Source organism: Monodelphis domestica, chromosome 6 (assembly GCF_027887165.1).
Source record: "Monodelphis domestica isolate mMonDom1 chromosome 6, mMonDom1.pri, whole genome shotgun sequence".
In the NCBI taxonomy this organism is placed as follows: domain Eukaryota; kingdom Metazoa; phylum Chordata; class Mammalia; order Didelphimorphia; family Didelphidae; genus Monodelphis; species Monodelphis domestica.
The window spans coordinates 124,995,193-125,012,891 of NC_077232.1; the positions used below are offsets into that span (position 1 = coordinate 124,995,193).

Consider the following 17,699-nt stretch of genomic DNA (forward strand, 5'->3'; position numbering starts at 1 on the left):
AAGTTCCATTTCATATATTTAAAAAATAAGTGAATTTATTTCAATTTTATTTATATAATCTGTTGTTAGAATGAAACTTATCTATCTTAAATGATTGCCCTAGTATTTATTTTTTGTTTGGTTTCACAACCAAGGTTTGCTCCTTGGCAGGATGGGTCCAATAAAAGATGGTTAGGACCCAGAGATCAGACAGAATTGTGGATATGGCAGGTAATCAAAGGATATCAGCATAGAAGAGATTCAGGATAGCAAGTAGAGAATAAGGTCATCGCAATCTAGAAACAAACCAAAAAAAAATCAAAGATAAAGCAAAGGAAACAAACATTTCTTAAGTGCTTACTATGTGCCAGGCACTGTATTAGGCACTTTGCAAGTATTATCTCATTTGATCCTTACAAGCACCTTAAGAAGTAGGTACCATTATTTATTCCTCAGGCTAAAAAAATTAAATTCAGACAGAGGTTAAGTGATTTGCCCAGGGTTACCTAGCTGGTAAGTCACTGAAGCATACTGAAGCCAAGTCCTCCTACCTCCAAGTCTAGTACTTTATCCACAATGCTGCCTAGCTTCCTCCCTGCAAACAGCTTGGACCAAGCCATAGGGATAAGAGTGCAGAAGAAGGACTCTAGTCAATGGGAATATTAGGGACCTTGTAAGTCAGGATGCCAATTCAGGAAAAAACTGGAGTCCTAGGCATCCAGTCAAGGTAGAGTCTAATATGGGGGGGGGGCAGGGATTAAAAACAAGGGCCATCACTAGACATGAAGTACCAGGTTGTGGTTTGGTATTATAACATCAGGACAAGGCTAATGATGCAATCCACAAAGAAATCAGCCTTGGGCTCTTTATATCCCACTGCCTAAGTCTAGAATTAGTCCTAGAATCTGAAGCATGGCTAAACCTACAGATGAAATGAAAGTGGACCTAAGTGTAGCAATTAAAAGCAGGTGGGAGGTAGAAAGTCAATCATGTAACAACATAAAACACGTCTACAACAGTAGATGGTAAGTTACTGTTTTCATTGCTACTATGTTTAGGGTTTGAGAGGGTTTTCTCATTTGTCCTTGAGAACATAAGTCAACCCCTTATATATTGTACTGCTCTTAATACTCTTTCATGAAATAATCCAGTTAACCAGAGTATAAGGGAAAAAAATACTTGAATATAAATGATAGGAAAGAAGGAAGGATTAACGGGGGAGAGGAAAAGAGAATGATCTTTGTTTCCAATGAATAATGTATGAAAATGACCAAATAAAATAATGTTTTAAAAACTTAAAAAAAAAGAAAAGAAGAAAGGAAAGAGGGAAGGAGGGAGGAAGGAAGGAAGGAAGGAAGGAAGGAAGGAAGGAAGGAAGGAAGGAAGGAAGGAAGGAAGGAAGGAAGGAAGGAAGGAAGGAAGGAAGGAAGGAAGGAAGGAAGGAAGGAAGGAAGGAAGGAAGGAAGGAAGGAAGGAAGGAAAGAAAGAAGGGAGGAAGGAAGGAAGGAAGGGAGGAAGGGAGGGAGGGGAAGGGGGAGGAGATAAGAAAGAGAATCAAAAAAAATTTTAAGGGGGAAGAGGTTAGGAAACTATCAAACCATACTTATTTCCTCTCTAATGCCAGGTTCCACTAATCACCCATTGTGGATCTATTTTCACTCAATTTTATTTAAGCTCTTCTTAAGCTTATTCTGTTTCTAGCCTGTAGAACCTCTTGAAGTCCTGAGTGTCACAAGTTTGCTTATTATGTATAGTAATATTTCATTTCATCTTTCTAAATTTACCCCTTTTAGTATTTAACTTTTATTATTTTAGTTTTATTCTATTAGGCTTTCTTGAATTCATATTTTATGCCTCACAATTTTAAAAGCTTTGCTCATGGCCTCTCTTAGCTTTTGTATTTCCAGAGAGAAGAATCCTATCCTTTTCTAGTCTGGCCTCATATTACAGTCTTCCCAACTCTTGATTATTTCGTTATACTAATTAAACTATGATTATATAATTAGTCCTTTTAATGAATTTTATATAGTCACTTAAATATATTGAGACAATTTTTAAAGTTCTAAATTACATTTATGAAATGAGATTACAGAATGGTTTTTTCCTAATGCATCTAGTATCTCATTTGTAATTAGATATTATGCAAGTTTTTCATGTTACTAAGAGATTCAACAAATAGAAAAGATCATTCAAATGGCAAGTAAGTCTGATTCTCCTTGTGATTTGCCTTGTCCCCAAAGGTTAGGCAAGTTATTTACTAGAGTAAGAAGCAGGTCTCCAATTTTTAGTAATCTTTATTGTTAATAGAAATCCTAACAAAGGTCTCAAAGGTAATAAGTAATACTGAGCTACGATTCAAACTCTTAACTCCAAAACCCAATATTCTTTTCATTATCCCAAACACCTTTTATTTGTGTGTTCTAATGTTTAATACATTTCTCTAAAACTACTCTAAATAGGATTTCAAGATTCACAATTTTGACAGCTGGCCTGAAAGATTCTTTTGTGTTCTGTTACTTCTTTCTGCTTTTTATACTTTTCAAAAATTCCTTCCCCAATGTCACACTGGCGATTGCCACTTCTTGCTGCTGTCAAATCTGCCTGCCTCTTCCAACCCTTGGCCACAAATTTTCATATAAGCTTTTTAATTTGCTACTTCTGTTGTCTGAATAAATAACTAATCTATTTTGAATGATGTGTACTGTAAGAGTCATTCAATTCTGAGTGAAGTCTCCAGGACTTCTCTTAGGGAGTAAATGTAAGATTTTATGTTCATGATCTTTCTGTTCTCAATTTGGTCCATTTCCATGCTTTTTTTTTTTTGCTTTTCCAGTCTTAGCTATATTCCATATGGCTTAAGTTTTTAGAAATCTAACATCTAGGCAAGTAGGATATTAAAATTTCACTATTTTAATTTTTAAATCCTAAACTTTTAAATTATGTTTCTATGATGTTTTAGGCTTATGGTTGGCTACATGAAGAGATGGGACCTGAATCTGACCCAGTCATAATTGTAAGATTTCTGGGAACCACAGACATGAGTACTGATCTTAAGAACCTTCTTCTAAGCATCTGTGAACAACTGGCAGTTAACTACCGGTGTCTGGTGCAAAGCTATCCTAAGAAGATTCATGATCTTCGGGACTTGTTTATAAATCTCTTGAATGAGTCTTCATATCAGAGACCACTGGTAATAATATTTGATGCTCTAGAACAGCTTTCTGACATCGATGATGCCAGAAAACTTTGGTGGCTTCCCATTCACCTTCCCCGTTTTGTACGGATAGTACTGTCCACCCTGCCCAACAAACATGGGATCCTGCAGAAACTGAGGTGCCTTATTCATGAAGAAGACAACTACATTGAGCTGATTCCAAGGGATAGAAAAATGTGCAGTCAGGTCCTAAAACACCAGTTGCTACGTGTCAAAAGAAAAGTGACATCAGGGCAACAGATATATGTCAATGAAGCTTTCTCCAAGTGCACATTGCCAATGTTTGTCAACTTAACCTTCAGGGAGGTGAGAAACTGGAGATCTCACAAGGATGTGGATGAGTCCTCCCTCTGTGTCACAGTCCATGAAAGCATAGAGCAGTTATTTTGGTCCCTGGAGAAGAAATGTGGGCAGAAACTAGTATCCCGAGCTCTGGGTTATATCACCATGGCTAAAATGGGTTTGAGTGAAATGGAGTTGGAAGATGTTTTAGCACTGGACAATAGTGTCATGAATGAGCTAAATGAAAATATACGACCAAGTAACCCCTTGCGGGTGCCTTATATATATGTCGCAAGGCTTAAGGAGGGCTTGAGTGGATACCTGATAGAAAGGCACGTGAAAAACGTCACACTCTTGGTGTGGGCCAATAGGCACCTCCATCTGATAGCACAGAAGCTTTACCTACATAATGACAGTGACCTACGTGAAATGCATACAATCCTGGCAGATTACTTTCTGGGGGTCTGGTCTGGAGGCAGGAGGAAAGCTTTTTGCCTCGAAGATCCATACTTGAATGGCTGCCTTGATCTGGAAAGCAGAAGTTTGCTGGAGGAAGAAAAGCATTTCTTGGAGCAGGCATCTTTTGATAGACAGGTTCCAGATCAACCTTGGGTGTTTCAGTGCAATCCACTGGAGCCTGACATCTTTTTTGTCAACCATCGCAAAATGTCAGAGCTTTTACACCACTTGACAAGATGTGGGAAAACAGATGACCTCCTCTATGGAGTCATCATGAACTTCAGCTGGCTTTACACCATGGTAAAAATTGGTCAGTTTGACAAAGCCCTTGCAGACATTGAAGTGGCTTACAATTATTCACAGGAGAAAGAACTGAAGTTTCTGGCCAGCACCCTTCGGAGCATCAAGAGCAAAATCATCACATTCCCTGGCTCCCTCTCTGCTGAGCTCCAGCAGAGGCTTCTTCCAGTTGTCAGTTCTTTACCCAAACTAAGACACCTCCTTTTGGAATGTGACAAGGATGGACCTAAATACTGCTCCATTGTCCCCTTACATTCTTCCATGGATGTGACTTACAGCCCTGAGAGGCTTCCCTTGTCATCTAGTCATCTACACGTCACGGAGATTTTGCCTACATGTAACCCAAGTACTGTCCTCACAGCTTTGGAAAATGGCTCCATTAGCACATGGGATGTAGAGACCCGCCAACTACTCAGGCAAATCACCACAGCCCAGTCTGTTATTCTGGGCATGAAGCTCACCACAGATGAAAAGTACCTTGTGGTAGCCACAACAAACAACACCCTGTTGATTTATGACAACATAAATTCCTGCCTCCTCTCTGAAGTTGAAATCAAAGGAGCCAAGCATAGCAGTGGCTCTAATTTCATCAATGGGTTTACCTTGTCAATTACACATGCCCTTGCCTGGTTGGAGGCCAGCAAAGATGTCACTGTCATTGATCTACTCTATGGATGGCCTCTTTATCAGTTCCACTGCTGGTATGAAGTCACTTGTGTCCAGTGCTCTCTGGATGGAGTGTACGCTTTCTGTGGGCAATCTCTAAATACAACCACCATCTTTCATTTAGGGAGCGGAGAAAAGCTCTCCACTGTGACATCTGAATTTTCAGGTGGCTTTGTGAAGTTTCTTCTAATCTTGGACACAGCCCAGGAAATGGTCATGGTTGACAGTGAGGGCAGCCTTTCTGTTTGGAACACTGAGGAAATCACCAATCCCCAGTTAACAGATGATTTTGATTGTCGAAGAGAAGACAGTGAAGTTGTCAGCATTGAACTTTCTGAAGATCAAAGTGCAATTCTTATTTGCAAAGCCCTCAGCATAGAACTCTTAGACACTACCATGTGGAAGGTGGCTGAGAAATTCAGAGCCAAACACAACGAGCGCTTTATCTCAGCGGTGCTCTCCAAAAATGGAGACTGTATAATTGCTACTATGGAAAATACCTCAGCTGTGTTTTTTTGGAGGCGGGACACTGGACAGTGTATGGCGAGCTTACAGGAAATCTCAGGAGCCATAGTCAAGTTGGTCAAGTCTAATCACCATAACATGCTGCTATCTCTATCTACAAGTGGTGTCCTTTCTATTTGGGACATTGATATAATTACAGCTATGTCCAACATAGACAAGACTGGAAAACCCATCCAAAGACTGATGTTACCTGCGAGAGGTGAAATCATTTATTCCCTAGATGGATCTGAGTCTGTCCATAAGTGGAACTTTAGCAATGGATTCATTGAGGCAGAATTTAAGCATGAAGGCATCGTGGAACACTGTGTGCTCACCTCCTCTGGGGATGTGATGGTAACATCAGATGACAAATGTAGCCAATATGTATGGCACACCAGCAGTGGTGAAAACCTCTTTCGAATTAATGGGCAAAGAATATCCCAGCTGCTGATTACACACAATGATCAATTTGTGGTTTCACTCTGTGAGGAAAATGCCTCCCGGGTTTGGCGACTGGCCACAGGCCACAGGGTGTGCAATATTCTCACTCCTTTACAGAATGCATTTATAACCTCTGCAAATACATTTGTGGTAGGCATTACAAAAAACAAAGTGCTGGCCGTCAGTTTATGGACAGGAAGTATCACCAAGAAGTTCTGCTGTGAGGATGGAACCATGATTGTAAATTTCAAATTGATACCTGACTGCCCTGATATCATAGTGTTTATAACATCCACAGAAACTGTGAACATCTGGAGCCTGACAGACGAAGTCATCTGTCGACGTGTACAACTTCCAAACAATTTCTTAAAAAATCTAGAGGACTTTGAGATTTCCCCCAATGGGAAACTAGGTATTATATCCCGGGGAGATGAAAATATAAATGTTCTTGATCTACATAGTGGTAAACTCCGAGTGGTCCATGCTGCTGGAATCATCTGGCGGCAGAAGCTATCTCGAGATGGCCGCTACCTGGTCTACATTTGCTTCCGGAATGGAGAGGAGGAGGATGACAATGGAGCGGTCTCCAGCTTAATTGTCATGAGACTCGCAGATGGCAAAAATATTGGTGCTTGCTCACTTTATAAGACGCCAACCTTTCTTGCACTGTCACAAAGGCATTTAAATATCATTGTTGGTTTTGATGATGGAAGTATAGGGATTTATACTGTAGTGGACAGGGTGGATGCGGCACTGAAGATTAAAATCGCCACCTCAAACAGCCGGCAAATTTTCAACAGTGCAACACAAGCGTCCAGGCCAAAGTGTAACAGCTATTGCTTTAAGTCTACTGCAGACTGTATTTGGAGAGAATCCACTGAGGTATTTGCAAGAGACAGTCCCATCACAGTGACTGATCCTGTAGAAACAAATGAAGCAACGCCAACCAAAAAACACAATCCTTATGACCGGGTATGCTCTGCCATAGAGAGCAGAGGCCACAGTTTTGCAGCTGACAACTAGTTACATATTTAGATGGGTTTTCTGAAATTTATGATATACATTTATCAGTCTGTCTTTTTTCCTCTGAGGTGGAAATGGTACATTTCTTAGGCAAAATAGAATGCAACTTATATCTGTCCACATATAAGATCAACTGAAATGGGAACCATTTTTGGCTGTAGTTTTTCTTGAGATTAATTCATGAAAATCCTCTTCCAAAGGTTTATCATCATATGGAAGTGACCCTGTGTTCTCAAAAGCTACCACAGCAGAATTCAAGCACTGGTAGATAAAAAAGGCTCTGAGAACAGCCCTGCAATAAATTGTATATCTTGCTCAAGCACTAATCTAATCAAGTTCAGGAAAGCTTTTCTTGGAAGGTTTGATTACCAGATGTTTAATTTAAAAAAAAAAAAAAACCTTACCTTCTGTCTCAGAATCAATAATAAGTGTTGGTTCCAAGGCAGAAGAGCAGTAAGGGCTGGGTAATAGGAATTAAGTGACTTGGGCAGGATCATACAGCTAGGAAGTGTCAGAGGTCATATTTGAACCCAGGACTTTCCATCTTCAGGCCTGGCTCTGAGCTACCTACCTGCCCCCAATTAATTACTTTTTGACCATAGCAATTCTTTAAACTATAAGCTAAAGTATGGAGGCCTGAAATCCACTTTCATGATGAGAACATCTATGGAGATCGAATCATAGCTCCTTGAAAATATGGAATTCATCTGGGTAGAATATCTTTACTGGGCATTTCTAGCAATACTCTTTACATTGCTGCTTCATCTAGATGTTAGAAAATTGTACAGTATATTGGCTTTAGCTCTATATTTGTCAGAAGTATAACCTCTTCAGTTCATGCAGATACAATAGGTAGGTTTACACACACACACAAACACACAGCAGTTTGACCAAAATCATTTATCATGTTTTTAAGTTAAATTTTAAAAACCATTGTTTTATCTCCATGATGCCAAATAATTCTTGTTTGGCTACATTTTGGTTATTAATATTATATAATTACAGCCTTAACCCTGCTCTACCTTTGACCATCCAGATAATGAAGACATATCTGGAGGTAAAGGAAAGAGTGAAAAGGGGGGAAATAAATTAACAAAGTCGACCATATGAAACTCTTTAGTGACTACATCCCAACCTATAAGGGAAATACTTTTAAAATATGTGAAGATGCGAAGCTGTGGGTAGATGGGACAAGAGTCAATTGGCAGCTAAAAGGGCAACAGAGATGCAGATGATCAGTCTTAGAGAAGCTGCATATGTAGGTTTTGTACAAAGGTAAAAACCGTTTCTTAAAAAGCTATTTCCTGAGTTCTGAGAGAAAACGTTTAATACTAAGAAGCATTCTTTTTGTTTCCTGGCTCTTTCAAAGTACATATTTTGCTAGCTGTAATGAAGACTCACATAAGGGCATTAAGACACAATTAAGCTGTTCACTTTTATTATTGTATGAAAAGGTTCCTCTTCACTCTTGTATAAGAAAGTCTGAATTATCTCCTACATCCCCTACACTGAACTTCTCAGAAAGAAAGCTTTCTTGATATGCCATGTATGAACTACTGATAACATTTGCCTTACTATCATTCCTCTTCTGTCCTGTGTTGAACGCAGAGAGATGACCAAATACTCTGGGACTAACAGAACATGCCTGTATTTGTGCTAAAATATTCCATAAAATCTTAAGGCTGTCCAAAGGTTCTTTACTGTTCCTGTTTGTAATAAATTTCTTACTTCTACATATGTACGTAGGCTTATTTATCTGTTTTACTTCCTGCTTTGGGATTGTTCTGAGCCTTTTATATAGTGTGATCAGTTTCAAGGCAGAAGCTGTGAAATATTATTAAATATTTTTTAACTTCCATCTGATTCAAGAAAAAGGGTTCCATCCTAAAAGCTAAGAGTCTTTTCCCCCCTTGCCATATCAAGTACATGGCATGTCCTTGGCTAATTTTTAAAGGATTTTTTTTTAAGAGGCAACAGATCCTCTGAGAAGTGGAAGATTGAACAGTTCAGTTTTAATTTCTGGCTCTTCCATTGACTTGCTGTGGGTCCCTGAGCCAATTATCTAACCTCTCTGTTTCTTACTTTTCTCAACCATAAAATGAGGTTAGTGGTAGTTTCTCTTATATCCCCTAGAAGAATATTGTGAGATTGTGTGATATGAAATATAGTCAACTCTGGATTATCAATACTGATGGAGAAAAATGGAACCACATATCACTTCTGTTTTTTATATTCGACCTTGAAATGTAGTCTAAGACACTTCGACCTAGAGATATGGCTCCAATGCAAGAGATTATCCTTTTTCATGCCAAGGCCAGCTCTCCTCTGGCCCTGTAAGCCTGAGTCCAAGTCAGCTAGCAGCCAAGACACAGACCCAGGAACATGGGTACATAGATACAGACTCTAGAGTTGATTGCATCTGAAGTGTTCATCAGAGACAAGACCAAGGTCATTCAAGGTATCAATATTAGTAGTAGTATAAGTTGGACCTCTGTGCCACTATTTCTAAAAATCAAATGCCAAGATGAATTATATGTAGTGTGTGTGAATGTTCTATGTCAAAGCCAATATAGCAAGTACTGAGTGATTTGAATGATTTTCCTACCTTGTTTGCAACTCTTAGATCATACTGAATGTTTTTATGTAAACTTTGTATTGTTGGGAAGAATTACCCAATCAGAGATTTATATTTTCTTAAATGTTACATTTAGTTACATTTTGTTACAGAGTTGTTAAACTAGAATATTATTGCAGTCCTCAAACAATATACAGTCTTGTGTATGCATTGTTTGTATGAATAAAATATAAACTGATTTGTTTGGGAGGGTTTTTTTTGGCATATTTTCGAAGGTTTGATGAGACAAATGAAAACTATGCTATATGACCTAGGCAAGTCACCTGACTTCTCTGCCTCTTGATTTCTTCATCTTTAAAATGAAGGGAATTATGTTAGATGGGATCTCAAGACCCTTTGTGCTCTAATATTCAACGGATCTGTGGTCTTTTTTCCCCCTAAACCCCTACTTTCTGTCTAAGACTTAATACAATAATATTGATTCCAAGGCAGAAGAGCAGTAAGGGCTAGGCAATTGGAATTAAATGACTTGGCCAAGGTCACACAGGAAGTATCTGAGGCTAGGTTTGAACCCAGGGCCTCCCATCTCTAGACCAGGAGAAAGAAAGAAAGGAAGAAAGAAAAGAAAGAAAGAAAGAAAGAAAGAAAGAAAGAAAGAAAGAAAGAAAGAAAGAAAGAAAGAAAGAAAGAAAGAAAGAAAGAAAGAAAGAAAGAAAGAAAGAAAGAAAGAAAGAAAGAAAGAAAGAAAGAAAGAAAAAAGAAAGAAAAAAGAAAGAAAGAAAGAAAGAGGAAGGAAAGAAAGTTGTTATAATGGGAAGGGGAAGTTAGGAAGGAAAGAATGAAGGAAACTAAACAAAAGTAGCTGGACTTAGTGGCAGATGCCTATAATCCCTGCTACTGAGGAGATTAAGACTGGTTGATTCCTTGAGTTCTATGCTACCTTTTGGGCTAAACCAGATTACCCTAATTGGTCCCAGTATGATGATCTCCCAAGGAGAAGGCCACCAGACTGCCTAAGAAGGCATAAACCAGCATAGATAAAAAAACAAAACAGGCTAAAGTTTCCATGCAAATCGTTATTGGGATTGGACCAGTAAGTGGCTACTGCATTTCCAGTGTGAGCAAGGAAAGAAAGAAAGAAAAAAAGAAAAAGTGGGGGGGGGGGGAAGGGAGGGAGGGACAGACAGACATCCCAATGGACACTTAGTATTAATAGTAATGAACAATAAAATATTCTTCAGGTATGGTACAACAGGCAAAGTCCTAAATGTGAAGTTGGAAGAGCCGATTTCAAATCCATACTCTGACACTACTTGTATGACCTTAGGCAAGTCACTTATTCCTTCTGGGCCTGAATTTCCTCTTCTATAGAATGAAGACCTGGATCCTTCAGATCCCTTCCAGCTCTAAATCTATCTAAGAATTTATGAACCTATAATTTAGAGATGAGTCTTGAAGAGGGGCACATTCCACAAGTTGCTACTTACTGCATAGCAGACCTTTCCTTAAGTCTACTCCCAAAACCTTTAGGGAAGCCTTGGGAGCTCCTAAATAATTTTTATGGACATAGAAGAATTCACTAAATACTATTCAGTGGATGCCCCAAGAACAGCAGCAGCAAGACCAAGGGTTAAAAATCCAATCCACCCCTTTTCCGTCTCTTGGATCTTGGATCCAAAGCACAAAACTGAATTCTGTTCATCACAGCCAACACAATTCCTCAATCCTACCAATCTGATAAGACTACAACTATATGAAGAGTGTTGTAGTAGGTACCTTAGACTATGGGACACAGCTTTTTTAGGCTAGAGACACAGTTAAATTAGACATGAGCCCTAACTTCATGAATCTTACAGTCTAATACCATGAGAGAGAGAGAGAGACAAGAGGAGGGGGGGGGGAGAGAGGGAGAGGTAGAGAGAGAGAGAGAGAGATGGAGGGAGAGGGGGAAGAGAGAGAGACAAGAGGAGGAGAGGGGAGAGAGAGAGAGAGACAGAGGCAGAAAGACAAAGAGACAGAGACGGGGAGAGAGAGAGAGAGAAGAGTGGGAGAGAGAGAGAGAGAGAGAGAAAGAGTACACAATCAAGGTCTAAGAGAAGCATAAAACTATAATTGTGAGAACTCTGAAGTAGAAGGTAAATATATATATATATATATAATGTAAATGGTGTAAGGAGAGCAGGTAGACAGTGCAGTGGATAGAGTGCAGAGATGTTAAAGAGAAGCACTGTCCTAGCTAAACCATATCTCCAACTGTCCTGACTAGCTCATTTATAAAGAAAACTCCCAAAATTATAGCAAAAAGACAATACACAATTGAGGCCTAAGAGAAGCCCCACACCATGTACTACCCAAAGTCTGAAGTAGAAGGTTATTACAAATAAAGTAACCAGATGTAATGGGCGCAGCTAGGTGGTGTAGTAGATAGAGGGCAGGGCCTAGAGTCAGGAAGACAATCTTCCAGAATTCAAATCTGACCTCAGGCACTTACTACCAAAATGACCTTGAGCATGCCATTTAATCCCATTTGCCTCAGTTCCTCATCTGTAAAATGAGCTGGAGAAGAAGATGGCAAATCGCTTCAATATCTTTGCCAAGAAAACCCTGAATGGAGTTGCAAAGAGTTGGATACAACTGAAAAAAATGACTGAACAAAAAGAGTGATAAAAGATAAGATGGAAAAACCAGGGTCTCACAGAGGAGGAGCATGACCAAATATATTCAGAGGATGGTTCTGCAAAAAGCTTATAGTCTAGCAAAATATAGCGTGTGTTTTCATGTGTGCACACACACACCAATAAGAGAGGCAACATGAAAAAGTGGAAAGAGCATGGACTTTGTGGTCCGGGGTTCAAATTCTGACTTCCCTTTTTACTCCTTGGGGGACCTTGGGCAAGATATGTCTCATCTCTGGGCTTTAGTTTTGTCATATATCAAATAAGATGCTTGAACCACATTATCATAGATTTAGAGTTGGATAGAATCTTAGATGTCATCTAGTCTTTTACAGATGAAGATACTAGAGGCCCAGAGAAGCAATTTGCCCCAATAGAACATATAATGAATGGTAAAGTCAGTCACTCAACAGTAAATACTTACTATGCAGGGTACTCTGCTAAGGGCTAGAGAAACAAAAAGAGACCAAAAAAAAAAAAAAACAGACCTTGCTCTCAAAGAATCTCAATCTTATGGGAAAGACAGCAAACAAGCAAATCTATATAGAATAAATAGCAAATGATTAATTGAAGGAAAACAGTAGAATTTAGAGGGACTGGGAGGCTTCTTGTAAAAGATGGGATTTTAGTTAGAACTTAAAGAGGGGGAGGAGACAGCTGGGTGGCTCAGTGGATGGAGAGCCAGTCCTAGAGACAGTAGGTCCTGGGTTCAAATTTAGCCTCAGACACTTCCTAGCTGTGTGACCCTGAGCAAGTCACTTGACCCCTATTGCCTAGTCCTTACCACTCCCTCTGCCTTAGAACCAATACACAGGTAAGAGATTAAAAAAAAAAAAAAAGAACTTAAAGGAAGTCAAAGAACTTAATAGCCAGAGCTGAGGAAGGAGAGCAGCCTAGGCATAGAAGCGGTCAAAGAAAATGCTCAGCATGGAGAGATGGAGTGCAACATTTGTGGAACAGCCAGGAGGCCAGGGTCACTGGTTCCTTAAGTAAATGCTGGAGAGTAAAGTGAAGTCTGGGAAGGATGGCATGGCTAGAGCTAGCTTATGAAAGACTCTGAATGCTAAACAGAGCATTTTGTATTTGCTCCCAGAGTCAATGAGAAGCTACTGGAGTTTACTGAATGGGGGACAGGGCGGGCAGGCATGATCAGAACTGCACTTCCAGGAAATCTAAAAGCTCTAGTTGCTGAGTGGTGGATAGATTAGAATGGGAAGAGACCAGAGGAAGGAGATCCACCAATTACAATAATCAGGAGATGTTGAAAAGGTGAGATTGACAGTCAGAATTTGAATTCATACTTTCAACATTACTTCTGTGATCTCTAAGGTCCCTTCCTGCTATGAATCATAAGAATTCCCAGTCTAGAAGTGTATAAAAGATGCAGAATGCTATGAGAGTTCACACATTTGTTTCTGGCTTCCTGGAGTTCTCCAAAGTGACATTGGAGCTTACTTTGAAAGACAGTTGAGATAGGGGAAGGCATTCCAGGCTCCAGGCAATAGATGAAGATAAGAGGAGGGCATTCAAGGAGTAGGGATACATATAAAAGCAGACAGGTGGTAAGGAGAACACAGAATATACATTTTGGGGCTAGGGAGTAGTTAATTTGCTAGAGCACAGGTTAGGTAAGAATGCAATGTGCTTTAACTTTAACTTAGAAGGATTCTATAGGCTGAACTTTAAATCCACTGGAATTATGTCCAACCTTATTTATGCTCAGCTCCAATTAGTAGCACCAAATAAAGTTTCAGGTTGAATGAACTAACTGAACTTAACTATTGGCCTGGTATAACCATGCCCAGGATGTGTAGTTAAATCTTCCTGGGTACATGAATAGGAATAAATACTTTCAAATTTTCCCATCTCATTATAGAATTAAAAGTTCTGGAACTGACTTCCTGGAACAAAACCTAAGCAAATGAAAGCAGGAGAAAACAGGGCATCGTTACATTTCCAAAACTTGCTCTAAAGATGAACATTTTTAAACTTCTCAGAGATCTCTATCCAAAAGAAACATCAATTTCAGTGATTGAGTTTTTTCTTGTCAAAGAAACTGAAACTGACAAGAGGCTACTGAAAAGGACAATCAGGGAAAACAAGTCCGGGTAAGAGTACTGGGTTCCTAACAAGACTACGGTTCATTTTCAGCTGCCTACTTCATCCAGGTATTCAACTTCAGGATATTCATCTATAAAATTAGAGGATTGGGCTAGATGATCCTATGAATTAGTGTTTCCATTTTTAATGAACATTTTCATACAACCAATCAAAGCTTTCGGTTACCTGTCCTCAGTCCCTACCTGAGGTGAATATTGAAGACATAGCAGAGAGGAAGACGCTAGGTGGTGCAATTGTTCAACATACTTGGGCAAGAAGGTCCTTTTTCCTTTGAGTCTCTACTAGTTTCCTGAATTTGAGCATATAAAGATGTTAAAGCCAAGGAATCACCCCCTCTCTCCCAGCCCCGACACCAACCCCATTAAAACTTTGACTTAATCCGAAGGCAATTTCCAGTGGTAGAGTCCAGTGGTGACTGGTTTGAATACTAGATTTATTAAACTGGGGGGGGGGGGGAGAGGGGGAAAGGGGCCACGAGATGGGAGGGGGGGGGGTTCAGCCAGTGCAGAATTTACAAACAAAAAGATTAACGATTTAGTTTAGCCTTCTTAATGGTCATTTGTGTGTTTAAGAGCCAGCAAAACTAAAACATTAATAATGACAATAGTATTTACCTAGCATTGTAAGGTTTGGAAAGCTTGCTTTTATATTTACAAATATTTAAATTTATTAATATTATGAAGCCGTTATTTTACTGGATAAAACCAGTTGAAGTTAAATTCTACGGATATAATCCCTATTTTAGATGAGAAAACAAAGTCTGAAAGTTCTTTGGAAAAAGCACTGGCTCAGGAAGTCAAAAGGATTGGGGGCTTCTGGGGCAACTAGGTAGCACAATAGATAGAGGTAGTTCTGGGGTTGGGAGGACCTGGGATCAAATTTGGCCTGAGGCACTTTCTCGCTGAGTGACCCTGGGCAAGTCACCTAATCTCATTTGTTTAACCCTTGCTGTTCTGGTTTATTACTATTATTAATACATCATTATTCTGGCTTAGTTGTTACTAGGCCAGAAGGTAAGGGCTTTAAAAAAACAAGAGCATATGGCTTCAAATCCAGCCTTTTGTGCATAGTACCAATATGACCTTAGACATGTTACCAAGCCTGTTTCATAATCTCTAAAATGGGAAAGGAGAATGACAGGGTCTCTGAGGTTCCTTCCAGTTCTGGATTCGATAAACTTAATAACCAAGGTCACATAGCTAATGTGTGAAGCTGGCTAGAAACCCAGGTTAAGTCACTGCTGCCCTGCCAACTCTCCCATTCTAAGATCTTATCCGTTTAATTTGCTTAGTCTCCTATATTCCCTGACTCTGAAACTCAAACCAGGAGCGCTACTCTCCTACTAAAAAGGGGGAGGGGGGAGAAAAAGAAGAAAAAACTACCCTGAAAGCATTGGGAGAAGCCTCATAAGCAGCCCAGGTGTCTTGTCATTCTCAAAATGCAACTTTCGTGGATTTTCCGCTTCACTTGGCCCAGATTCCAACACAGCACTCTCCTGCACAGAGGGGAGAAAAAGGTTAGGCTCCAGTGACTTGGGGGAAGTGCTGGGAGCCAGAGATTTCCACTTTGTGCCAAATCTGTTCACCCCCTATTGGTCCGAGTTCTTAAAAGGGCTGCAGGTACAAAATATGCCAGCTTAATGGCATTCTTCCTGGAGTCCCATTGGGACCCAAAGCGTTGGACTCAATTACTTCTTTCTTCCCCTTTTATCCCCCTCCTCCCCCTCCAACCGCAAATAGAAAGTAAGTTTGCCTTGGCAGGCTCACTCCGCGCCTGGCTTGCACGCAGGTAAAGGGTTACAGATTCTCGGAAGTATTAAATGCAAACTTTGAAGGATTTTATTTTCATCTGCAGTCACATGATCCCTTAATACCCAATGACACTAACTACAGTGGCTCATCCAGAGGTCAGACAAACTCTGGGGCTAAACAGGGCAGCCTTACATTTTTCACATTCACACGCCAGAGACACGCGGAGCCATGGGAGATGGTAATCGGCCGAGTCCACAGCTTCCTTCGCTGCTTGGAAACCCCAGGTAGGGGAAGAGCGCCTAGGTTGGCTTGGGATTTCAGGTCGTGTCCTTGGACTACATGGCCAGGGGGGACAGGGATCTAGAGAGAATGGGGGGGGGGGGGGAGGACGTGAGAGGAGGGAGCAAGTGAGCAGGAGGGATGGTTAGGGAATCTCTGGGCTTCTTTCGTTTATTTATTTATTTATTTATTTATTTATTTATTTATTTATTTCTGTTGGGTTCTCTTGACTTGGTTCGCTTTGAGCTTTCTCCAGTTCCTCAGTTTACTTTCTTTCCTGAAGATGTTAGGAGGGAAATCAAAATTCGCTCTTCTCACCAAAATTCGGGGAAGTCCTCAAAATCCAAAAGAAAAGGCAGGCGCGTAAAGAAGGGAACATCTCTCCTTTGCTAGTTTGCGTTTGGAAACGTGGCTAATGTCATCTTGTTAAAAATTACAAGTCATTCAACACTTTCGATGAATTTTTTCAATGAAATAAGGATAGATGGCCTTAAAAGGTAATTTTTTTTAATCTAACAAAAAAATCTATTTTCTCTCCCTTCCCCCCCCCACGTGGAAGAAGAAGAAAAAAAAAAGAAACCCCTTTTAGCAAATATGTAGTCCAGTAAAACAGAGAGAGGGTGACTGTTCTTCTCTCTTCCCCTCTCCCTCCCCCCCCCCATGACCGAGATGAGATATTTTGGATTTATTTTTGAATCACTTGAATGCAGCTACTCCTTTTAAATACATGTGAAAAACCGCGTTACCCTTCCTAGCAGACAAACGTATCCTAGGTAACTTGCTAGGAGCCAGAGCCAGTCTTGGGACGGATGAACTGGAGGGAGCATGCGAGGGGGCGGGAAGTGAGCGAGAGTGGAGAAGTAGCCAGCTGCAGGAGCTGAATGAGGAACACTATGTAATCAGTGAAATGGGCACAAATGGCTTGCTAAATTCTGAATAATTAGTCAGGCAATGCTTGGCCACACTTAACTGGGCGACGACTATCTCAGATGGCACCGACCTGGACAAATCTGTATACTTCATAGGGCAGCTTTTTAAACTCTTCAGCCTCTTAAACTCTAATTCTGCAGCTCATTACTAAGTTTCAGTTTCCACTCCCCTCCTTTTAACTCTTAGAGTCACTCCGGGCAGTGAACGAACAGAGTTTCCTATGGGAGGATCCCGAGGTATTGGGGATTGGTTGGTGGAATTCCTAGGGGAAGGCCGATTGAGGAAGTTTTTCCTCCCGGTAGGAACATCCTGAGGCTTAATCCCCTTTCCCTGTTGTTTTGGGAATGCTGGTCTGTTGGAAATAAGAGACATTTTAAACATTTTGAGTAGCAGAGGAATTTGGATGCCTCTTAAATACTATTGAAGTCCCGTGTTCTGGCTTACTAAAGGCAGACCTTTTTATAAATGCCTGATAACGTTGCATTGGAAACAGTCTTGGA

General features: G+C 40.2%; 2 protein-coding genes and 1 long non-coding RNA gene across 3 annotated transcripts in view; 2 read left to right on the forward strand and 1 right to left on the reverse strand.

The window, feature by feature from the left end:
- NWD2 (NACHT and WD repeat domain containing 2) overlaps positions 1–9,687 on the forward strand; it is a 187,551-nt gene extending 177,864 nt beyond the window's left edge. The window contains exon 7 of the mRNA XM_001374552.5: positions 2,939–9,687. Within this exon, the coding sequence (XP_001374589.2) occupies positions 2,939–6,868 (3,930 nt within the window). The 3' untranslated portion in view covers positions 6,869–9,687. The remainder of the gene's footprint in view (positions 1–2,938) is intronic.
- On the reverse strand, positions 31–16,958 carry LOC103097319 (uncharacterized). The gene is made up of 5 exons (XR_008912854.1): positions 16,588–16,958; positions 16,183–16,350; positions 15,622–15,734; positions 14,422–14,528; positions 31–275 (listed from the first exon to the last, which is right to left on the reverse strand). It is a non-coding gene; the product is annotated as an uncharacterized LOC103097319 (long non-coding RNA).
- The window catches only part of C6H4orf19 (chromosome 6 C4orf19 homolog), a 104,858-nt gene continuing 103,299 nt past the window's right edge, over positions 16,141–17,699 (forward strand). The window contains exon 1 of the mRNA XM_007496578.3: positions 16,141–16,274. The gene's annotated coding sequence lies outside the window, so the exon portion shown is untranslated. The remainder of the gene's footprint in view (positions 16,275–17,699) is intronic.